Genomic DNA, 25,700 nt, shown 5'->3' with positions numbered 1-25,700 from the left:
TTTGGGGAAGGAGACCAGACAGTGAGGTCATCGGTCTCATCGGATTAGGGAAGGATGGGGAAGGAAGTCGGCCGTGCCCTTTCAGAGGAACCATCCCGGCATTTGCCTGGAGTGACTGAGGGAAATCACGGAAAATCTAAATCAGGATGGCCGGACGCGGGATTGAACCGTCGTCCTCCCGAATGAAAATGAGTATGGACAGAGAGATGAGGGAGGAGAAGATGGATGGAGAGAGTATGAGAAAAGAGATGTACAGGGAGCGGGGGAAGTGTGATGGACAGAGATAGAGGGAGGAAGAGGAGGTGGACAAAGGGAGGGGGACGGGGTGGAGAGTGATAAAAAGAGGGGCGAGAAGGAGATTAAGATGCACATCCAATCCAATACATACGATATTTAGGAATTATGAAGCATTTCCTGGTTCGCTATTTTCTTTATAAAAACTGTCTGCTACGCCGTCTTAGATTTTCGTGGCTAACAGAAATGTAATGAAGGTATTGTAATTCAGTCTTTGCAACCACAAGGAAATACGTGTTTTTTCTCATCAAACATGTGTCACTTTATTGAAATAGAACGTCAACGGCTTCATGAAAGAATCTTAAACTGGTTTTCTTTCTAGATCGAAACATAGTTCGTTGCAAATCAGAAAACATCTGCTTGCCCATTTTTGAGTTATTTCTGTTGATTCCCGCCTATTCCCATTTGCTTTGTAGATCTATGCATTTTTTGATTCAGACACACGACAATACAGCGTTACTATTATTTGTCTGTCTCTATCTGGCGAAATATGACTCGTGGATTTTGTGTAGTGTTTTTAACTTCGCCGTTAGTGTTTTCTTTGATCTAAACTCTTCTTCTGCGATTCATCGTATGTGAGGTGCGTTACGCCGTTAAACTGTGTTGCTGTGTACGTATTTAATGTCTGAGAGAAATAAAGGTGCAGTGGTGCAGTTCAAGTTTTTAATCATGAGTTGGTGGGAGCGGCGAAATTCAATAATTATGAAGGAACTACAGACAATAAGGCCGCAAAAATGAATTTAACACAAGTTTATTTTTATTTCCGGCCATTTGTCGAGATGAAACACGTTCAGCATTAACAACACCTAAAATGAAACGACATTGCATTTCCAAATACCTGAACTCAGGTCCAGTGGAATTACAACATGTATTTCCTCTGCGTGTATTCATATGAAATCAGCATGGTACAATAACATCATATATGAAAATCTGACGGAGTACTGTGATCATATCAAGTACGAACACTGATATAGTTAATACGTATGATGCAGGTATGAGTGTGGCAAGGCCGTACTGGTAAAGGACGGCCATATGGATGATACGGGGTTGGATTTGAGAGACAACCACAGAATAATCATTAGTAGCTAGATTTGCGAGAAGTTACAGGAACCTGACCACAGGTTATACATAATCCCATACAGCATACTTTCGCTAGATAAATCACTGGTGAGCCACGTGAACAGTCATACGTTTGGAATGGCGATTACAGACTGAATGCAACTCATGGTTCAGTAGCGCCTGTACTTCATCTAATTGTCGAAACGCCATGCTGCAGTTTTATGCCGAAAGCTGCAGCTGCAAGACGGGTATCGCAGCAACCGGATGAGTCCAAACAGTGACAGAATAGCCAGACATTCCTTGTTTCCAATGTCTCTCCGCAGCTCATCAGCACCTATTTTTCTACATTCAGGGCGAGCTTCTGTCGAAAGGAACGTTTAATAACAAAGATGCATTTCCTACCTACGAAAACTTTCAGAATATACCAATGGCCTACGCTCCCACATACAAAGAAGCGAGCCCTCAAATCCTTTCCCTAGGTTCGGTGCCAGACTGGCTCCTTCTGCTTTCTAAAAACAGAAAACAAATCGTATCCCAAAATGGCTACTGATTCTCTCACAACGTTCAGTCATCACTCCAGCAACTAACCATTTTAGCGATGAACTTCTGTCATGTTTTCAACAGCTGCAAGCGTGCTCTGATAATCATATGACCCGGCAGAAACACAAGCATCATCTGTATCTCCAATTCTTCTGAAAGCCCTGTATCCACAGACATTATTCCATCGCACATTTCGTTCACCCCGCATACATCGTCATCCCGGTGCCTGCAAATACAGCACTCAACCGGAGATGTTGACTGTTGACCTATGAACCCCTGCTGCACTAGGAATCTCCCCTTTGGAACGGCCACACTGTAAATCGTGATCAGTTTCCCCCTACCACTTGGCTCCCACCAGTCCACACAGAACCACAAAAATTGCATGCAGATGGAGTTGCTAAAAACATGCACTACACACACTAGAGTCTACTAAAAATTAAAAGGAAGCAATTAAGTGAAAGTGTAAGTGGATCGCGTAACTATTCATCGATTCCCGCGAACTTGTTTAACATCATAAACACGGTCCTGTTATAAAATGTCGATTCAAAACACCTCCAGCACTCTAAATTTCCAGTTGCTATTTTGGTGGCCCAACCGGTTTCATAGCTGTATTATGCCATCTTCGGGCCCCCTAACCGACGTGTAGGAAGAATCCTACCTCTGGTCCAGTCTAAATGGGGGATAGCATTGACTGGTATCCGTCGATCTATTTGTCACATGGCAGTCCCTAGGTTCAATACTTTCCGACTGTTAAACAGTCGGCAAGAGATGATCGAAGTTTTCGCTGTGTCAAGAAGAAATCTACTCACGCCAGTCACTGAATGCTGCACCCCATTTTCACTGGACCAGTGGTAGGATTCTTTCTACACGTTGGCTAGAGGACCTGAAGACGGCGTAACGTAGCTCTGGAAATGCTTGCTTAAATAAAAACAACTGGAAATTTAGACTGCTGAAGGTGTTTTAATTCGACATTTTATAATTTTATCGTGTGTGAGATGTTAAACAGTATTCAACTGGTTCTACTAATATTCACAACGCCCACCGAAATACTCCGTCCGTAGCATGAATACCCAACATTGATCAAGCTTACTCAAATTTAAAACACATAAACAGAATGAATAATATTGACTAACACACAGTAAATGACAATTAATCGAAAGTAAATTGCTACCATAAACCATAAAAGTACAGTACGTTATTACACTAGCCAACTGCTACAACATACACGGAATACCACATATAATTGAATCGTGTGCAAAACAAAACACTAGTAATCGTTCAGGCCAAAATATAATCCAAGAAATCGCGTGAATATACTTTTACGGACTCATGATGATGATGATGATCTCTACTTAACTTCACATAATAGTATAGTACAGTAGTATAGTACATAATATACACCTTAAGGTGTATCGAAACCGGTCAGTAACATTTCATGTTATTTTATAGTCCTGTACAGTCAACAGCAATTGTCATAATCCCATGTCACACCGTTAACATGAAATATAGAATGATAAATTTAAATACCAAATGAGAACATCACAATTTCTTTTTCTTAAAAACTACATAATATACACTCCTGAAAATTGAAATAAGAACACTGTGAATTCATTGTCCCAGGACGGGGAAACTTTATTGACACATTCCTGGGGTCAGATACATCACATGATCACACTGACAGAACTACAGGCACATAGACACAGGCAACAGAGCATGCACAATGTCGGCACTAGTACAGTGTATATCCACCTTTCGCAGCAATGCAGGTTGCTATTCTTCCATGGAGACGATCGTAGAGATGCTGGATGTAGTCCTGTGGAACGGCTTGCCATGCCATTTCCACCTGGCGCCTTAGTTGGACCAGCGTTCGTGCTGGACGTGCAGACCGCGTGAGACGACGCTTCATCCAGTCCCAAACATGCTCAATGGGGGACAGATCCGGAGATCTTGCTGGCCAGGGTAGTTGACTTACACCTTCTAGAGCACGTTGGGTGGCACGGGATACATGCGGACGTGCATTGTCCTGTTGGAACAGCAAGTTCCCTTGCCGGTCTAGGAATGGTAGAACGATGGGTTCGATGACGGTTTGGATGTACCGTGCACTATTTAGTGTCCCCTCGACGATCACCAGTGGTGTACGGCCAGTGTAGGAGATCGCTCCCCACACCATGATGCCGGGTGTTGGCCCTGTGTGCCTCGGTCGTATGCAGTCCTGATTGTGGCGCTCACCTGCACGGCGCCAAACACGCATACGACCATCATTGGCACCAAGGCAGAAGCGACTCTCATCGCTGAAGACGACACGTCTCCATTCGTCCCTCCATTCACGCCTGTCGCGACACCACTGGAGGCGGGCTGCACGATGTTGGGGCGTGAGCGGAAGACGGCCTAACGGTGTGCGGGACCGTAGCCCAGCTTCATGGAGACGGTTGCGAATGGTCCTCGCCGATACCCCAGGAGCAACAGTGTCCCTAATTTGCTGGGAAGTGGCGGTGCGGTCCCCTACGGCACTGCGTAGGATCCTACGGTCTTGGCGTGCATCCGTGCGTCGCTGCGGTCCGGTCCCAGGTCGACGGGCACGTGCACCTTCCGCCGACCACTGGCGACAACATCGATGTACTGTGGAGACCTCACGCCCCACGTGTTGAGCAATTCGGCAGTACGTCCACCCGGCTTCCCGCATGCCCACTATACGCCCTCGCTCAAAGTCCGTCAACTGCACATACGGTTCACGTCCACGCTGTCGCGGCATGCCACCAGTGTTAAAGACTGCGATGGAGCTCCGTATGCCACGGCAAACTGGCTGACACTGACGGCGGCGGTGCACAAATGCTGTGCAGCTAGCGCCATTCGACGGCCAACACCGCGGTTCCTGGTGTGTCCGCTGTGCCGTGCGTGTGATCATTGCTTGTACAGCCCTCTCGCAGTGTCCGGAGCAAGTATGGTGGGTCTGACACACCGGTGTCAATGTGTTCTTTTTTCCATTTCCAGGAGTGTATTATAAATACGTAATACAAAAGAAACCACAACACAGATCCTAGGACTGCCCACTTTTGGTTCTAATTAACGTGTGAAAGTGGCATTTCTTAATCAATTAACGACGCAGTTATTTGTTTATGGGCGCTGACACTCACTGATCACTGCACAGACGAAACAAAAGCTGCTTGCAAATATCCTTTCCGTGACGACCAATCTTTCTGCTTCGTCAGTGAGATCAGGGGACTGTCTTTGGCATGGAGTTCATTACGGGACTTTTATCTGGAGGCTGATTCATTTTGCATAGGTGTGGCCATTTTTCCTACAGCAACCGACTTAAAAAATTGTGGGCGGAATGAGATGAGCTGCTACGACTGCTTTTGTTGTTCGACTAGAGCGAGATTAATTGTTGTACAGAGAAGGGCTGCTCCATGGCGTGTGCAGATAGTTGTTTATAGGAAAGTGCTATAGAAAACTTCTCATAACGTGAAAATAGAGGTGTGGAGCACAGTACAGTAACATATTCTCAGTATCTGTACAGATGTGGATTCTCTAGTTGAGAAAATGGCTTGGCATTATCCGGGCATAACCGTTTTGGGTGGTAAGTGGGTGGTAAGTGGGTCGTGACTGTCGTTCTCACAAGAAGACACTCTGGTTTAAGTAGCACCGATTTGTGTGTGGTGATATACTCATTATAATGATTCTTACAAGGTTAAATTAATTGTACTGACGACCGGATAGCCTGGCGGCTAACCTGTCATATAAAAGATTATTTGCCTTCCCTCTCAGATTTCATAAATCAGGAATACGACAAATCTTGTACACTGCCTCTGCAAGTCATCTCCATCTGCTTTGTATCATACACCCATCAACGCCAGAAATCCTCACCATGGCCTCAAGGTCACCGAAGACGTCAATGAAGAGGAGACCCATCTCATCCCATCATCAGCTGAATTCTAGTCAGACAAAATGGTGCTGCGCCAAGCTTGCCCTGATGGTGGTTCAAATGGCTCTGAGCACTATGGGACGTAACTGCTGAGGTCATCAATCCGCTACAACTTAGAACTACTTAAATGTAATTAACCAAAGGACATCACACACATCCATGCTCGAGGCAGGATTCGAACCTGTGACGGTAGCGGTCGGGCGGTTCCAGACTGTAGCGCCTAGAACCGCTCGGCCACTCCGGCCGGCCCTGATGGTGGAGTGCTTAAAGACTGAACTATATTGAGAAACGTAAAAAATGATGGAAAGTTCTTAATGCTACTAATTAGAACAGCAGTTTTTTCTTCTTAAGAGAAATGTACTGAACGGTGTAAAATTCCCTACCAAACTTTGAATAAGGCAGTGGTTATACAAGTAGCTGATGAAACTAATCGGCTGCTCGTCAATGAAGCTGGAACTCCTCGGCGAAAGCTGAAACCTTATCTAAAGCCACTACTACTCTGTCGCTATGGATCAACCAGAATACGTAAGGATGTATAAAGGAAAACTGAAGGACAGGTCCTCAAATAAATTTCATTAATCCATTTAGAAAAGAATAATAACCTTCTCACAAATTAAACTGACCATGTCAACAGGTTGATGCTACCAACCCAGTCTGCATTAATCTGAACAATCTACAAGACGCCGTAGTACTTGGTAATAAGGAATTCAGGTTTAGATGAAAATAATCAGCAACACGTACCTTTCTGCATATAAATCAACTCGTATTCTTCAGACAACACTTCTCCTCCATAAATTTGAACTGTAGTATTTATGACTGAAACGTCCTTGACATCAAAATTTCAGCAGTGGGGGCTTACATACGGCACTGATTTTAGAAAGACTCTCTCTGTAACAGCGTCTCCCACGAAAGTGTCCTTTGTATTCCAGTGTTAAAATTCCAGTGTTAAAATTCGTAACTCAACAGAATAATGTTGCGTGTGTAAGAGCGCTGAGCGCTAAGCGCAGAGTGTACTCGCAAGCGTTTCGCTTTGACTTTTAGATGTAAGAAGCGAATGAGTGTGGTGCACAACCTAGAATGCTTTAAAAAACAACGTGCGAGATTGTCACATTTTTCGCCCACTACACACAAAATATTAAACCTACCGGAACATATAAGCATGGCCCTCGCCCGCTACACGCAGAGTTTTAGCACTACCCTTCTTGTAGGCAATATAATGTAGAAGTGCCTCGAAAATAGCCGCACACTAGAGTGCCGTAGGTAAGTCGCACTTTCTCGCCCGCTACACGCAAATAATTAGCTTTACCCACCCTTCTTGCAGGTAGTATAATGTAGCAATGCCTTGAAAGGATCCACACAAGAGATTGCCGTAAACTGTCGTCCACTACACGCAAACTATTAGTCCAACCAAAATATATAAACAGGAGCCTCATAGAATGTATCAGTCCTACCAAAACAAATGAACAAGACCCTTCTTGTGGGTGAAATTATGTTGCAACGCCTTAAAAAACCAGACACGCAATTGTCATATTTTCTTGCCCGCTACAAGCAATCTATTATACCCACAAAAACAAATGAACAGGCCTTTTCTTGTAGGAAATGTAATGTAGTTAAATTTTGTACTGCAATACATTATCGATGGAGGCCATGATTTACAAAAACCACACACGAGATTGTCATATTTTCTCGCCTGCTACACGCAAATTATTACTCCTAAAAAAAAAAAAAAAAAAAAAGGGGGGGAGCCATCTTCTTCAATTTATTCTAGATGAGTCTTTGAGAATGATCTTCGAATACTTTTTTCTTGAAAAAATCGGAATTCGTGGCATTCATCTAAAATATATCCCAGTACAAACTTTAAGCAGATTAAATTTCCTAAAAAAAACGTTCTGCTCATTTTTTTTCTGTAGGGTTAATGGTTTGCATGCAGCGTGTGAGAGAATACGAAAATCCCGTGCGTTCGTACTGCAGGTTGCACAAAAGCGGTGTGTAGGGGCAGCTGATTCATCATGTTCAAATGGCTCTGAGCACTATGGGACTCAACTGCTGAGGTCATTAGTCCCCTAGAACTTAGAAGTAGTTAAACCTAACTAACCTAAGGACATCACACACATCCATGCCCGAGGCAGGATTCGAACCTGCGACCGTAGCGGTCTCGCGGCTCCAGACTGCAGCGCCAGAACCGCGCGGCCGCTTCGGCCGGCCGATTCATCATGTATACTGTAACAAAACCTGGTTCACTATAGGAGACGTAAAGTTTATTCAAATTTGTGAAAAGCCCTGCCCACTAGTTTGCTCATCCTGCCCTGTGATTGATAGCATTGTGAATAACCTGGGTAAGCGCGCTACGTGGAAGCTCCAACTTACTCGCACGTTAAACGCAATCCCAAGTGCTACTCTGAGATGAAGAGGTAGGATCAGGAGAGGAATTCGTGGCGGGCCGCATCAAACCAGTCAGAAGACTGATGACTCTATCCCAAACCCCACCCCTCCAAAAAAAAAAAAAAAAAAAAAACACTTGCTGACACCCAAAAAAAGTGGCAACATTGAACCACGATTCCCGTATTTTGATTGTGCATCGGAAGGTTTCAGCGGAGACGCGCTGTGTTGCAGTCGTATGTGACGTGCGCGTGGGGCGTGGAGAACATCGGCTGGGTGATGATCTGCTACGGGGCGTGCAACTCGGCGTCGGCGCTGGGCGCCAGCTGGCTGGTGAAGGCGACGGGCCGGCTGCCCGTGGTGTGCGCCGCTGCCGCCCTGCACGCCGGCCTGCTGGCCGCGCTGCTGGCGTGGCGGCCGCACGCCGACGACCGCGCCGTCTACTTCGTGCTGTCCGGCGTCTGGGGCGCCTGCGACGGCGTCTGGCTCGCGCAGATCAACGGTAACGCACAGCACTCGTAAAGGGAAAAGAGAAGTGGATTCAAAGAGAAAGAACAGACAAAATGTGAAAGACTGAAACACTCTGCGTATGTCACTGGATAGAGGAAGATTTAAAGTCTTATGGTCTTACATGCACTACCGAACACACTCACACGAACACTGTGCGTTGCTCGAGAAACATTGAAATTGTAGTCCATTTCGTGCTACACACGAACCAAATTAACAGTTCCCCGTTTATAGAATCGCCAGCTTCAACAGTTCGCTTTCACAGCTCTTGAAGAGTAACTGCCATAGGTGGAAGAGAAAAAACACGCAAATTCTGTACTCAGATGACGTGGGAGTCCAAAAGCAGTGAACAAGATCTTGTAGTCCTCCTCTTCCAATTCAGCGTTATGGGATGGTGTTGTTAAGATAACGGCGTAAAGTGAGATGGGGCGCCGTCATCCATAAAAATGAAACAACTGGATTTTTTGTGAAGCTGAGGAAACAACCAATTTTGCAACATGTTCAGGTATGACATTCCTCTCACAGTTTCCTCCGCAAAACAAAAAGAAAGGTCCATGAACTTTGCAAACAGAAACGGCAGATAACACGTCTCTTTCATGTTCGACGACGACACCAGTATTTTGTGACACCCATACTTTTATACTACGGCATTTTACTTTCCAGACATCGAGTAGAGGTAGCTCGCAATAACTAGGCAGGGATGAAGAGACTCGGTCAGCGTAAAATTGCCTGGAGACCTGCATCAAAGCTTTAGACCGAAGATCATATATACGGCTCACCAGCCATTTGACCATCTTCTTCTGTGCGGATGGACAAACAGTGCCCGAACTCTTACGGGAATCGGCAGTAAAGCCGCGAGTAATAAAATGAATATAATGGGCAGGGGCACTATGAATATAGTGCGGCATAATTAAGTTGCGAATGTGGGTCTCAGGGGAGGCGTGCCAGAGATAAGTCCCTGCAGTCGCACTATCCTATGTGGATCAGATGGATTTTGTTTCTTCACTTTGTTCGGTATTGTTCGTTGCGTTTGGTCTGGGCGGACGTCACAAGACATCCGTTCAGGTTGATCGTTGATTCCTTTATTCAGTTTTTTACTACAGAGAGCGAGCAGCCCTCTGACCGAACACGCTGAGCTACCGTGCTGGCAGAAAAAAAATGGATAGCGCGTCTGCCATGTAATCAGGAGATCCTCGGTTCGACTCCCTGTCGGGGCACACATTTTCAACTGTCCCGGTTGACCTATATCAACACCTGTATGCAGCTAAGGGTATTCATTTTATCGTAATTCCATAATAATATTCTTTGTTTCCTTTGATTCATGATACCATTCAGCGATGCTTTTTACTTTTAATACTGATTCCTCGGGAAAGATGAGTAGTTCGGAAAAAATGTCCTTTGCCATATCCAGGAGAACTGAAGTGCAAAATTCGTACCTTCTGTTAAGCTCTCCGGGACGCAATAATCGCTGCAGAAACTGCAACTTCTAAGGCGTCATATGCATGCGTAGTTTCCGGAGAAACCACACCATAGTTTGAGGAAGTCTTCTTCTGGACACATATTCTTACATTATGGCGCTTTACTTTACAGGATACATGAAACAGCGATTCGTCCAGGAAGATGAGTCGTTCGGAAAAAGCGTCCTCTACCATATCCTGGAGAACTGAAATGTAAAATTCGTACCTTCTGTTATGGTCACCAGGAAGCAATAATAGCTGCAGTTACTGAAACTTGTAAGGCTTCATAAGCAGATGTCGTTTAGTAAGAAGTCACACCTTTGTTTGAGGAAGTGGAAATTCGTGTGGACTTCCCACGACTTCGTGTGACCGCATCTTGGATTCATTTTAACAGACATTTTCATCAGACGTGCGTGGCCGACCAGTGCTCCTTCTTTGCATATGCAACGAGCTTCCTAGCAGTTTTATGCCAGTCATAAAATGCATGTGCAGAGGCGGCTTCTTGTTGACTCTACGGCGGAACGCACATTACACTTTAGTAATGGACTGTAAATTCCAACGCAAAAATTTGTTTTTCTTGTGGTTTAGTCGCCATGTTGCTACAAACAACAGTACAGCTATGTCAAAATATTAAATTCTTCTCTATCCAGTGACACGCACAAGGTGTTGTTATCTTTCATAGTTTTTCTGCAGTAAACAACTGATACCTCTTCTCTCTCTTTTGAATCACCCTGTACGTTTTCAGAAGTTTTCGCTGACCGGTGTCATGAACCAAAGGAAACAGAGTATCTTCAGTCCAAAGACTGCTCTGATGCAACCCTCGGGGCAAGTTTATTCTGTCTGAGACTCTTCCTCCCTGTCTAGTTATTGCAACCTACATCAGTTCGAGCCTGCCCACTGTATTCAAGTCTTGGCCTCCCTCTACAATTTCCCCTCTTCCCCTTCCCCTTTCTCAACTTCCTTACATTGCGAAATAGGTCCCTTGTTCCTTCAGGACGCGTATTATCGACCGTTCCGTTCTTTCGACCGTTATGTGCCATAAAGGCCATTTCTTCCCAGTTAGATGCACCACTTTTCCAGTAGTTGCAGCCTGTGGCTGTAATTAAACTTCCGCTCCCTGAAATGGTGACCATGAAAAACAAGTGACCGTAGGACAGTGAAACTTTGGGGAAACATTATTTTGTTTGGACATGTGGAAGATCAATAGTGAGTAAACCATTCACACCAACACATTTTAATTTCCACATGACCGGATAGCATTTGATAATGGGGTATCATGTTCCTGCTTCAGGTCACAAACATTGCTCAATGCGATGACCATCTCCATCCACGACAGCCTAGAACCGCATTAGACTTACCGTTTCACAATTCTTGATGACACTGTTAGAACGATGAAACACGGTGTTTACACATGTCGTCTCACTGGTGCAAGATCGCACATTCTGCCCTGTATTCTCAGCCATGCCAGTAGTAACTTCTTGAACAATCTGTGACACAATTTTCCGTCGGTCAATCTCAGAGGCAATTCCCAAATGGCCAGTTAATTCAAACTTTAGAATCGTGTTCTTCATCCCCGGTGTGGAAAGAGGACTTCCCTGTATTCCTCTGATGCATCGAGACTCGCGAAGAGCAACAGTACTACTGCTGCTGTCTTAATAAGATAGATTTCCTAGAATAGCCCTGTCCACCTTATCCAGGCCCATGTTGAATGTCTGCCAACTAAATGTACACTGATGCTCGTTTTTTAACCCTACGTCGCGGTATCGGCAACGGCACCTAACGGCAAGTGATGACACTAAAACTACAAACAGCGCAAATCCTGCAGCGCACAATCTGAACATCATTCCTGTCATGTTAAGTACCCTTAAAGTAAATATCTTTCCGTCTACATTGGCTCAGGTAGCGAAAGTCTGATTACAATCGTGTATCATCTTATCTTCAGTATTATTCTACAATACCGTATTTCGGAAGCTTCTAATCTCTTTTTGTCTGAACTGTTCATGGTCTACGTTTCACTTCTTCACAAGGCTGCACTTCAACTAAACACCTTCATAGAAGACTTCCGAACACAATTATTTTTATTATTTTTCTTTACTTGTTGACACAATCACTTTTTTATGACACAACCTTAATCGTTTCAGCCACGTTGACCATCTGTAGTTGCTGAGAGGAGCATTTAGTGACCAATGTTTATTTGTTGACAATGTGAGAAAATTTGCATCCTAAACTTCACCCTGAGCATCTGAAGATGGACAATGTGTCTGAAACCAGTTAAGAATGTTTCATAAATAGTGATAGTGTCAACAAGTAAACCAACACATAAACAGAAATTATAAAAGTTAGTTACCGTCTTCATAAATGAATTTTTTTTTCGAAAATTTCAGTTTATGTTCCATACTAACAAATTAAGCAAGCTTTAAACTTTGAAAAGAAACTGGGCACTCTGTTTTGCACTATCAAATACATCCCGCCTGCTATGAACTTAGTTTACCAACCAGAAATTATAAACAAGGCGTACAGTTCTAAGTACTTAAGATCGCATATTGATGAAAATTCAAACCGAAAAAAAAAAAAACATGTAGTAGACCCGCCAAAATGTTTGGGCTTGGCTACTTTTGCCATAAGAGGAGTTTCCAGTTTTGGGTAAAGATGGCAACCCTGCAGAGCTCCTACGAAACAATAATGACAAAATCAAAAGTACATTGCTTACTGTGGTACCTAAATAATATAAAGGTGTAATATCACCCGTCTTCACAAAAAGTAGAACTATTGCATTACCCTAGAGGGCAAATGCAAAGGACTGTACAAGTTACAGGACTCCAGCTCTTTTGTCACGTGCATCAAATATACATTGTTGTCCAGAATTCAAGCAACAAACCGCTGCTTCCCCGTCCTGTGTTTAGTTCACGATATATTCATGAAAACTGTCAGCAGATGTCCGTACGATCGTATTCTGCACGAAAGATGGCACTTTTGTCAACGGAAAACCGCACCAGCCACGACGTCAGGGCATCTATCAACCGCAGTGGTTTTGTCGGGTAGTCCCACATCCACAATCGTTGTGTACACAGTCACAGATGGTGCAGTATGGTACAGAGAAGACACCTGCCAGAAATTCTGCAGTGGAGGCCCGTAGGAAGAATGGAAGCAGGACAGCGCAAACTCATTTGCCTCGATGACCTAACGTAAATCATTATACTGTTTCTCGGATGTGGCGACAGTTTATAAAGACCGTAACCGTATTCTGAAGCCCAGCGCAGAGCCGACCACGTGTGACACCAGAAAGAGAGGGCCGTTATTCAGCTGTAAAGACACGACAGTACCGGCTTAGTACAGCGTAGCAACTGGCATCATACCTCGCAGCATCCACTGGACGTTTCGTATCGAGGCAAACGGTATGGAGAAGGCTTCGACAGATTGGTCTTTATTGTTGGAGACCTGTTGCATGTGTGGATTCATCAGAATTCCACCTGTATAGTCGAGGAAGTGGCCAATATCCTTTTCACAGAAGAGTCCCGTGGTGGTCTAGAGAGTGATTCTCGACTGATTCGCTTCTGAACGGAATGTGGAGCATGATTTCGAGATCCGAACATTGTGAAAAGAGACCGGTATCGAGGAGGATCGCTAATGTTGTGGGCAGGGATTATGTTGACCACTCTAACACCTCTTCATGAAACTTTACGGGTGAATCGGAAGGCCTGAACTGTTGTCAGGTGCAGTGACGAGGTCTTGGGACGTAATGCACGGTTGCTGGGGTTGCCGTGAACCCAGACTTCGTGTTGATGGACGATAATGCTCGACCTCATAGAGCACGAGTGACCGATGTTTTCTTAGAAATGGAAGATCCTGCACTCATGGCGTGGCCTGCTCGGTCTTCCAGTTTGAATCCCATTGAGCATATCTGGGATGCAGTAGAGAGACGGGTTCCATCATGTCAACATCCACCAGTCATTCTCCAAGACTTGCGAGCAGCTTCGCAGGAAGAATGGTTACTACTGCCTCAACATGGCATTGATGACGTTATTCACAGCATGCTCCGTCGTCGTCAGGTCTCTATTGCTGCCAGATGTGGTCACATCCCAAATGAGCACATTAACCAGTTGTCTGAATGTGTGTGCAAATGTGTTAAGTTGGAAAAACGAACATTTTCGTGGCAACTCAGCCTGCACACCACAGATGAGGAATGGGTGCTACATCTCGTAGATGTAAATTCTGTGCTGCTGTCAGCAGCAAGGGAATACGAAAGTCAGTTTCTTTCCTGGGCGGTACTTCATGATCAGTTGCTGTACTTCAAAGAATGCGCTAATTCCTGCATTGAACATAGACGTCACGTTCAGTACCTCATATGAACAACAGATTTTGAAAGAAGTGCGTTTCTGGACCCATGTTGACTGTACTACTTTATTTGTTTCCATGGGTGCTACCGCATATACACTCCTGGAAATGGAAAAAAGAACACATTGACACCGGTGTGTCAGACCCACCATACTTGCTCCGGACACTGCGAGAGGGCTGTACAAGCAATGATCACACGCACGGCACAGCGGACACACCAGGAACCGCGGTGTTGGCCGTCGAATGGCGCTAGCTGCACAGCATTTGTGCACCGCCGCCGTCAGTGTCAGCCAGTTTGCCGTGGCATACGGAGCTCCATCGCAGTCTTTAACACTGGTAGCATGCCGCGACAGCGTGGACGTGAACCGTATGTGCAGTTGACGGACTTTGAGCGAGGGCGTATAGTGGGCATGCGGGAGGCCGGGTGGACGTACCGCCGAATTGCTCAACACGTGGGGCGTGAGGTCTCCACAGTACATCGATGTTGTCGCCAGTGGTCGGCGGAAGGTGCACGTGCCCGTCGACCTGGGACCGGACCGCAGCGACGCACGGATGCACGCCAAGACCGTAGGATCCTACGCAGTGCCGTAGGGGACCGCACCGCCACTTCCCAGCAAATTAGGGACACTGTTGCTCCTGGGGTATCGGCGAGGACCATTCGCAACCGTCTCCATGAAGCTGGGCTACGGTCCCGCACACCGTTAGGCCGTCTTCCGCTCACGCCCCAACATCGTGCAGCCCGCCTCCAGTGGTGTCGCGACAGGCGTGAATGGAGGGACGAATGGAGACGTGTCGTCTTCAGCGATGAGAGTCGCTTCTGCCTTGGTGCCAATGATGGTCGTATGCGTGTTTGGCGCCGTGCAGGTGAGCGCCACAATCAGGACTGCATACGACCGAGGCACACAGGGCCAACACCCGGCATCATGGTGTGGGGAACGATCTCCTACACTGGCCGTACACCACTGGTGATCGTCGAGGGGACACTGAATAGTGCACGGTACATCCAAACCGTCATCGAACCCATCGTTCTACCATTCCTAGACCGGCAAGGGAACTTGCTGTTCCAACAGGACAATGCACGTCCGCATGTATCCCGTGCCACCCAACGTGCTCTGGAAGGTGTAAGTCAACTACCCTGGCCAGCAAGATCTCCGGATCTGTCCCCCATTGAGCATCTTTGGGACTGGATGAAGCGTCGTCTCACGCGGTCTGCACGTCCAGCACGAACGCTGGTCCAACTGAGGCGCCAGGTGGAAATGGCATGGCAAGCCGTTCCACAGGACTACATCCAGCATCTCTACGATCGTCTCCATGGGAGAATAGCAGCCTGCATTGCTGCGAAAGGTGGATATACACTGTACTGTGCCGACATTGTTCATGCTCTGTTGCCTGTGTCTATGTGCCTGTGGTTCTGTCAGTGTGATCATATGATGTATCTGACCCCAGGAATGTGTCAATAAAGTTTCCCCTTCCTGGGACAATGAATTCACGGTGTTCTTATTTCAATTTCCAGGAGTGTATTTTACACTTTTTAACACTCTGTAAACGCAAAATGTTTAACTTGAATCACCCTGGCTTCAACATACGTTTTACAACGTCTGTACAATTGAGGAGAGAGAGAGAGAGAGACTCACTCACTTGAGAGTTCTTTCGGAATAAATCGCTGTGTTTAATGTTGCATGCGTTTGTTTGCGAGGCAGAATGAGGTGCGGTGCGATAGAACTGTGATGGCTACCTACACAATTTCAGGTTTTATCGACTATGATAGCTGTTACACAGGACAAATAGAGCTTCGTCAGATATATGCATGGAATTACTAGCATTTCCCACCCGTGCTGTCTTCTACAAATCTGTCTGTTTGAGCAACAATAATTAGGAACGGTTGTTCCATTTACTTGACTGTTTGCGAATGAAGGTGGTGTCACTGTGTTTTCTATTTCTAAAATCCTCCTGTCGTAATCCTGATCCTCTGTGAGCATTTAAAACTGCCCCTTCATGTTGTTTGCCGCTGCGCGTATATTACCCGAAAGGGACACACCAACTGAAAGGTCATTCGGTTCACAAAGCATGTAAAACAATGCACACGAGGTATCTGTTTAGTTGTACCACACCTACAGAAACTTTTCACAGTTTCTAACAAAGGATAATTTATTTCTTTTATTCATTAATACAAGCGTTCAGTGTCACAAGGTAAGTTTGCCGTTGTCAGGCAAGTACACTGTTTGTTAATGTGTTCGACTCTACTTCACCCTTCTATACATACCTCTCCATTTGCGTTCTTAAGTAAAGTTGAAATTTTGATATCCGCCCATTCATCAAACTTCTAGAAAAATCTTACAGGATGTTACAAACTGATACTTCGGCAAGCTACTTCAAGAAGCGGCATATTGCTTGAAAAATGATATTTCTTTTCCGTAAAACTTTTTGATAGTGTGACCCCGTTATGAGAGGCAGCCGCTACGGCAGGGTGACTACACAACAAAATCGTGATGGTAAACATCTCCAGCGGCAACCGCCTTGCCTGAGTGGTAACGCCGATTTCCGACAGATCATAGAAGTAAAGCGCTGTTGGGCTTGGCTAACACTCGAAAGGGTGACCGTCCAAGTCTGCCGAGTGCTGTTGACAAGCTAGCTGAACTCAGCCCTTGAGAGTCTAACTGAGGTGCTACTTAATTTAGAAGTACCGGCTCCGGTCCAAAAACTTACAACGCCGGGAGAACGGCATACTGACCAAATGTCCTCGATATCTGAATCCAGTGATGCCAATCGGCTTAGGATGATATGGCGGTCAGTCGGCACTATTGCACCTTCCGATAACTGTTCGGACAGTAGTTTAGTTTTTTTAATCATTTGTAATAGCAACTGCAAGTAAAACATTGTAAATCAATTTGCAGACACCAGAAGAATTTTATCGAAAGTAACAACATATCCACATACACGCAGTCTTGTCAATAATTTTCAAGGCACGTTGTCATTCAGTATACAACAAGATTTCAAAGTCCCGCGACGCATGTACACTGCTGTTTGTATGTACATTACTGTTTGTGAAAACTACAACATCAAGGAGGATTATGGATATAGCAAAGCGCTAATGATTATATTTGTAGAACAGTACATGTTCTGAGAACGGTGCTAAGGCCCTCCTGTTCTAGGAGGCACAGTTGTAGCTAGTGGCACCCCAAACCACAACACTTGGCATACGTCCGATGGCACTGACAACGACAGCATCCCTTTAGGACAAGCTAAAGCGGAATTAATAAAAAAAAAACTACGTATGTCCAGCTATCGCATAGGGTTAGCGCCTTTGATCAGTAAGCAAAACGTTCTCAGTCCCAGGTACGAAACCCATCATTGTTTACAATTTGGTTAATAATAAGCATTGTCGGCCAAAGAATTCCGGCATAAGAAGTCAAACTCATAATCATAACGGTCTTGTCAAAGAGGGCGGAGGAGGGAACAGGGCTTAAGGGCACACTCTTCTCCTTGCGGTGAGAAACTGCCCCAAAAAGCGGAAGAATCAGTAAAGGTCAACGGCATCAGGATTCAAAAGGGAATGGAAACCACTGCATTAAAGACATATAACGTGAAACCACAGGACACGTGGGTTGTAATTGACAAAGCGTCATGATCATCTCTCCATTGGCAAAAGATTCCAGAATAGTCCCCCATTCGGATCTCCCGGAGGGGACCGCGAAGGGGGAGATGACCATGAGCAATAGACTCAATAACCAACGAAACGATAACTTTCTACGAGTCGGGGCGTGGAATGTCATAATCTTGAACGTGGTAGGGGAGCCATAAAATATGGAAAGGGAAATGCAAAGGCTCAATCTAGATATAGGTATCAGTGAAGTGAAATGGTAAGAAGACAAGGGTTTCTGATCATAGGAGAAAGGGTAATATGAACAGCAGCGGGAAATGGTATCATCGGAGTAGGATTCGTTACGAATAGGAATGTAGGGCATAGAGTGTGTTACTGTGAACAGTTCAGTGATATGGTTGTTTTTATCAGAATCGACAGCAAACCGACAACGATAGATCAGTTATACGTGCCTGCAATTCAAGCTGAAGATGAAGACATAGAGAAAGTATATGACGATATTAAAAGGGTAATATAGTAGATAAACGGAGATGAAAATCTAGTAGTCATGGGAGACTGGAATAAAATTTTAGAGGAAGGAGTAGAAAAAAAGCTTTCAGGCGAATATGGGCCTGGGACAGGGAATGAGAGAGGAGAAATACTAATTGAGTTCTGTAATAAATTTTCAGCTGGTACGAGTAATAGCGAATACTTTGTTCAAGAATCACACGAGGAGAAGGTATACTTGGAAAAGGCCGGGTGATACGGGAAGATTTCTGTTTACATTGTGGTCAGACAAAGATTCCAAAATCAGATACTGGATTGTAAGGCGTACTCATAAGCGGATGTCTATTCAGATCACAATTTAATAGTGATGAAAGGCGCCCTGAAGTTTAATCAGGAAGAATCAATACCCAAAAAGTCGGATACGGAAGTACTAAGGTATGTCGAGATTAGCTTGAAGTTCTCTAAGGCCATAGAAACAGCAATAAGGAATAGCTCAGTAGACAGTGCAGTTGAAGAGAAGTGGACATCTCCAAAAAGGCCAATCACAGAAGTTGGAAAAAATATAGGTACAAAGAAAATAATTGCGAACAAGCCTTGAATAACAGAATAAATATTTCAGTTAATCGATGAAAGAAGAAAGTACAAAAATGATCAGGGAAATTACCGAATACAGAAATACAAGCCGCTGAGGAATCAAATAAATAGTACATTCAGGGAAGCAAAGGCGAAATGGCTGCAGGAAAAATGTGGAGAAATCGGAAAAGAAATTATTGTCGGAAGGACTGACTCTGCAGATATGAAATTCAAAACAGCCTTCGGTGACATTAAAAATAAGGGTACTAAAATTAAGAGTCCAATGGGAATTCCACTGTTAAATACAGAGCGAATAGGTGGAGAGAGTACATTGAAGGCCTTTATGAGGTGGAAGATTTGTCTGATGTTATAGAAGAGGAAACAGGAATCGATACAGAAGAGATAGGGGATCTAGTATTAGAATCCGAGTTTAAGAGAGCTTGTGACGGTTTGAGGTCAAATAAGGCAGAAGGGATCGACAACATTCCATCTGAATTTCTAATATCATTGAGGGAAGTGGCAAATAACGACTATTCAGTTGGGTGTGTAGAATGTATGAACCTGATTACACGCCATTTGGCTTTCGGAAAAATGCAACCACATAATTCCGAGGAATGTAAGAACCGACAAGTGCGAATATTATCGTAAAATCAGCTTAATAGCTCTTACATCCAAGTAGCTTACAAAAATAATATACAGTAAAATGGAAAAGGAAATTGAGGATGTGTTTGGATGGTGAGCAGTTTGGCTTTAAGAAAGGTAAAGGAACCAGAGAGGCAATTCTGACGTCGTGGTTGGTAATGGAAGCAAGACTAAAAAAAAATCAAGGCACATTCATGAATCTGTCGACCTGGAAAAAGCGTTCGACAATGCAAAACGGTGCAAGATGTTCGAAATTCTGAGAAAAATATGGGTAACCAATAGGGAGGGATGGGTAATATACAATATACACAAGAGCCAAGAGGGAATAAGAGTGGACCACCAAGAACGAAACGCTGGGATTAAAAAGGGTGTGAGACAAGTATGTAGCCTTTCGCCCCTACTGTTCAATCTGTATACTGAAGAAGCAACGCTGGAAATAAAAGAAAGGTTCAGGAGTGTAATTGAAACGCAAGGTGAAAGGATATCAATGATACGATTCGCTGATCACGTTGCTTTCCTGAGTGCAAGTGAAGAAGATTTACATGATCTGCTGAATGGAATGGACAGTCTAATGAGTACAAAATATGGATTGAGAGTAAATCGAAGAAAGACGGAAGTAATGAGAAGCAGCAGAAATGAGGACAGTGAGAAACTTAAGTTCAGGATTGATGATCATGAAGTAGATTAAGTTAAGAATTCTACTACCTAGGCAGCAAAATAACCAGTAACAGACTAAGCAAGGAGGACATCACAAGCAGGCTAGCACTGGAAATAGGGCATTTCTGCCAAAGAGAAGTCTACTAGAATCAAACATAGGCCTTAATTTGAGGAAGAAATTTCTGAGAATGTAAGTTTGCAGCGTTGGAGGATTGATTGTACGGTAGTGAAACATGGACTGTGGGATAACAGGAACAGTAGAGAATAGAAGCATTTGAGATGTGGTGTTATAGACGAATGTTGAAAATTAGGTGGACTTTTAAGGTGAGGAATGAGGTGGTTCTCTGCAGAATCAGAGAGGAAAGGAATATGTGGAGATCATTGTCAAGAAGAAGGGACAGGATGACAGGACATTTGTTAAGACATCAGTGAATGACTTTCTTGGTACTAGAGGGAGCTGTGTAAGTCAAAAACTGTAGAGGAAGACAGAGACTGGAATACACACAGTGAACAATTGATGATAAACGTTGCAAGTGCTACTCTGAGATGAAGAAGTTGGCTCAGAGGAGGAATTCGTGGCGGGCTACACGAAAACAGTGAGAAGACTGATGATTCGAATAAAAAAAGGAAAAAAAGAAATCGTGTCAGTGACGGATTTCACGTGCCCATTGCTGAGGCGTTGATGGCTTCCGGTCTTTGAAATCCTATGAAAAGCACTGCGGAATAGCCAGCGGAATAGCCAGCGGAATAGCCCTCAGAAGATGGCTTCCAACTGTCGATGCAGCTATAGCCACACCTTTTGTAGTGCTCCAATGTCGAGCCAACACTAAGGGCGAAGCTGTTCTGTGGTTACGGCCTTTCGAACAAGATAACGGTCACGCCGCGCTGGTGTCACATCGTGTGGCTTAGTGCCCTTTTGTCGCTCTGCACGACACTCTTCTAAGCACTGGTTACTCATATAAGCATCCCTGCCGTAGCAGTGTGCCCTGTACGAGACGCAATGGTATGTTACGACAAACCAATTTCCAAGAAACCAATCATTCTCCCCTATTATACCGCACAGAGATTCTGAAGCTGCCCCCTTGGCGACGACGGGGCATATCGGCACTTGGTTACACTTCTCTGTTAGTATGATGGCGCTGCATCGTCGAGTATGGCGTAGAACTGACCTCTTAGGCCACACAGAAGAGGGTGCGCCTTGGACTACCGTACGACAGCTCTTGAATCTTAAACATTTACTATCCTTTCACTGCTCTACAAACAGCCCGATTTTGGACTGATGTAGACCATTATTCTGGGAGTTCTAGTAATCACAAACCATTGATTTTTTAACGGGAGCGCTCGTACATGTGCGTGCGTGCGTGTGTTTGTGTGTGTGTGTGTGAGAGAGAGAGAGAGAGAGAGAGAGAGAGAGAGATAGAGATAGAGGGATGGTGGGATGGAGGGAGGGAGGGAGGGAGGGAGAGAGGAAAGGAGGAAGGGAGGGGCGCAGGAAGGGGGTAGAGAGAGAGAGAGAGAGAAACGAAGTGTAATTAGCACTCCAGTGGAATATTCTTTACTTTTGTTGTTAATTAATCTATCAGATGTAATCTAACTGGCTAACTTCGGGAGCTACGCGTTAATAGATCAAATAATATCTGGTTGTTGAGAAAAAGAAAAAATATACATATATACATACACGGTGGTCAGAAAATGTGTGAAATGCTTGCAGGGATGTTACAGGGCAGGTTGTAATGAGACATAAATGTTAAGAAAAAATTCGATTTAGCGCGCTCACATTCAAGCGGCCTGCCAGAGGCGGTGTTGCACAACGAGTGCTTTGTCTCGTTAACTGAACCTTGAATTTACGCGCGCGACGATCTGATTGGCTAACTTCAATGCTAAATAACTCGGAAACGGCGCAACGTATCGAATTTTTTTCGTAACATTCATATCTCAGTACAATCCACCCTGCAACAACCCTACAATCGTTTCAGACATTTTCTGACCACACTGTGTATATAGGCTGGTCCATTGATCGTGACCGGGCCAAATAACTCACGAAATAAGCGTCAAACTAAAAACTGAAAAACCACGAAACTTGTCTAGCTTGAAGGGGGAAACCAGATGGAGCTATGCTTGGCCCGCTAGATGGCGCTGAAATGTGTCAAACGGATATCAACTGCGTTTTTTTAATAGGAACCGCCATTTTTATTAGATATTCGTGTAGTACGTAGATAAATATGAATCGTTTAGTTGGACCACTTTTTTCGCTTAGTGATCGATAGCGCTGTAATAGTCACAAACATACGGTTAACAATTTTAGACGAACAATTGGTAACAGGTAGGTTTTTTAAATTAAAATACAGAACGTATGTACGTTTGAACATTTTATTTCGGTTGCTCCAATGTGATACATGTACCTTTGTGAACTTATCGTTTCTGAGAACGCATGCTGTTATAGCGTGATTACCCGCAAATACCACACTAATGAAATAAATGCTCAAAATGATGTCCGTCAACCTCAATGCATTTGGCCTTCCGTAATGTTCGCACATGCATTGACAATGCGCTGACGCATGTTGTCAGGCGTTGTCGGTGGATCACGATAGTAAATATCCTTCAACTGCCGGCTGCGGTGGCCGTGCGGTTCTAGGCGCTGCAGTCCGGAACCGCGGGACTGCTACGGACGCAGGTTCGAATACTGCCTCGGGCGTGGATGTGTGCTGTCCTTAGGTTACTTAGGTTAAAGTACAGGGTGTTTAAAAAATGACCGGTATATTTGAAACGGCAATAAAAACTAAACGAGCAGCGATAGAAATACACCGTTTGTTGCAATATGCTTGGGACAACAGTACATTTTCAGGCAGACAATCTTTCGAAATTACAGTAGTTACAATTTTCAACAACAGATGGCGCTGCGGTCTGGGAAACTCTATAGTACGATATTTTCCACATATCCACCATGCGTAGCAATAATATGGCGTAGTCTCTGAATGAAATTACCCGAAACCTTTGACAACGTGTCTGGCGGAATGGCTTCACATGCAGATGAGATGTACTGCTTCAGCTGTTCAATTGTTTCTGGATTCTGGCGGTACATCTGGTCTTTCAAGTGTCCCCACAGAAAGAAGTCACAGGGGTTCATGTCTGGCGAATAGGGAGGCCAATCCACGCCACCTCCTGTATGTTTCGGATAGCCAAAAGCAATCACACGATCATCGAAATATTCATTCAGGAAATTAAAGACGTCGGCCGTGCGATGTGGCCGGGCACCATCTTGCATAAACCACGAGGTGTTCGCAGTGTCGTCTATGGCAGTTTGTACCGCCACAAATTCACGAAGAATGTCCAGATAGCGTGATGCAGTAATCGTTTCGGATCTGAAAAATGGGCCAATGATTCCTTTGGAAGACATGGCGGCCCAGACCAGTACTTTTTGAGGATGCAGGGACGATGGGACTGCAACATGGGGCTTTTCGGTTCCTCATATGCGCCACTTCTGTTTATTGACGAAGTCGTCCAGGTAAAAATAAGCTTCGTCAGTAAACCAAATGCTGCCCACATGCATATCGCCGTCATCAATCCTGTGCACTATATCGTTAGCGAATGTCTCTCGTGCAGCAATGGTAGCGGCGCTGAGGGGTTGCCGCGTTTGAATTTTGTATGGATAGAGGTGTAAACTCTGGCGCATGAGACGATACTTGGACGTTGGCGTCATTTGGACCGCAGCTGCAACACGGCGAACGGAAACCCGAGGCCGCTGTTGGATCACCTGCTGCACTAGCTGCGCGTTGCCCTCTGTGGTTGCCGTACGCGGTCGCCCTACCTTTCCAGCACGTTCATCCGTCACGTTCCCAGTCCGTTGAAATTTTTCAAACAGATCCTTTATTGTATCGCTTTTCGGTCCTTTGGTTACATTAAACCTCCGTTGAAAACTTCGTCTTGTTGCAACAACACTGTGTTCTAGGCGGTGGAATTCCAACACCAGAAGAATCCTCTGTTCTAAGGAATAAACCGTGTTGTCTACAGCACACTTGCACGTTGTGAACAGCACACGCTTACAGCAGAAAGACGACGTACAGAATGGCGCACCCACAGACTGCGTTGTCTTCTATATCTTTCACATCACTTGCAGCGCCATCTGTTGTTGAAAATTGTAACTACTGTAATTTCGAAAGTTTATCCTCTTGAAAATGTACTGTTGTCCCAAGCATATTGCAACAAACGGTGTATTTCTATCGCTGCTCGTTTAGTTTTTATGGCCGTTTCAAATATACCGGTCATTTTTGAAACACCCTGTAGTTCTAAGTTCTAGGGGACTGATGACCTAAGATGTTAAGTCCCATAGTGCTCAGAGCCATTTGAACCATTTGAACCATACTTCAACTTTCCCCACAGAAGGAAATCCGGGGACGTCAGATCCGGTGAACGTGCAGGCCACAGTATGGTGCTTCGACGATCAATCCACCTGTCATGAAATGTGCTTTTCAATACTGCTTCAACCGCATGCGAGCTATGTGCCAGACATCCATCATGTTGGACGTACATTGCCATTCTGTCATGCAGTGAAACATCTTCTAGTAACATCTGTTGAACATTACGTAGGGAATCAGCATACATTGCACCATTTAGATTGCCATCGATAAAATGGGGGCCAATTGTTTTTCCTCACATAATGCCGCACCATACATAAACCCACCAATGTCACTGATGTTCCACTTGTCGCAGCCATCGTGGATTTTCCGTTGCCCAATAGTGCATATTATGCCGGTTTACGTTACCGCTGTTGGTGAATGACGCTTCGTCGCTAAATAAAACGCGTGCAAAAAAATGTGTCATTGACCCGTAATTTCTCTTGTGCCCAGTGGCAGAACTGTATACGACGTTCAAAGTCGTCGCCATGCAATTCCTGGTGCATAGAAATATGATACGGGTCCATTCGATGTTGATGTAGCATTCTGAACACCGACGTTTTTGAGATTCCCGACTCTCACGCAATTTGTCTGCTACTGGTGTGTGGATTAGCTGCGACAGCAGCTAAAACACCTACTTGGGCATCATCATTTGTTGCAGGTCGTGGCTGACGTTTCACATGTGGCCGAACACTTCCTGTTTCCTTAAATAACGTCAATATCCGGCGAACGGTCGGACACTTGGATGATGTCGTCCAGGATACCGAGCAGCATACATAGCACACGCCCGTTGGGCATTTTGATCAAAATAGCCATACATCAACACGATATCGATCTTTCCCGCAATTGGTAAA

The 25,700-nt window shown here is 44.8% G+C and overlaps 1 protein-coding gene across 1 annotated transcript in view; it reads left to right on the top strand.

The window, feature by feature from the left end:
• LOC126252847 (UNC93-like protein) overlaps positions 1 to 25,700 on the top strand; it is a 432,164-nt gene that overhangs the window by 390,818 nt on the left and 15,646 nt on the right. The window contains exon 6 of the mRNA XM_049953795.1: positions 8,429 to 8,696. Coding sequence (XP_049809752.1) covers positions 8,429 to 8,696 — 268 coding nt within the window. The remainder of the gene's footprint in view (positions 1 to 8,428; positions 8,697 to 25,700) is intronic.

Source organism: Schistocerca nitens, chromosome 4 (genome assembly GCF_023898315.1).
Source record: "Schistocerca nitens isolate TAMUIC-IGC-003100 chromosome 4, iqSchNite1.1, whole genome shotgun sequence".
NCBI lineage: Eukaryota > Metazoa > Arthropoda > Insecta > Orthoptera > Acrididae > Schistocerca > Schistocerca nitens.
The sequence above is the reverse complement of the archived record's forward strand: the minus strand, read 5'-3'. Positions and strand labels throughout refer to the sequence as shown.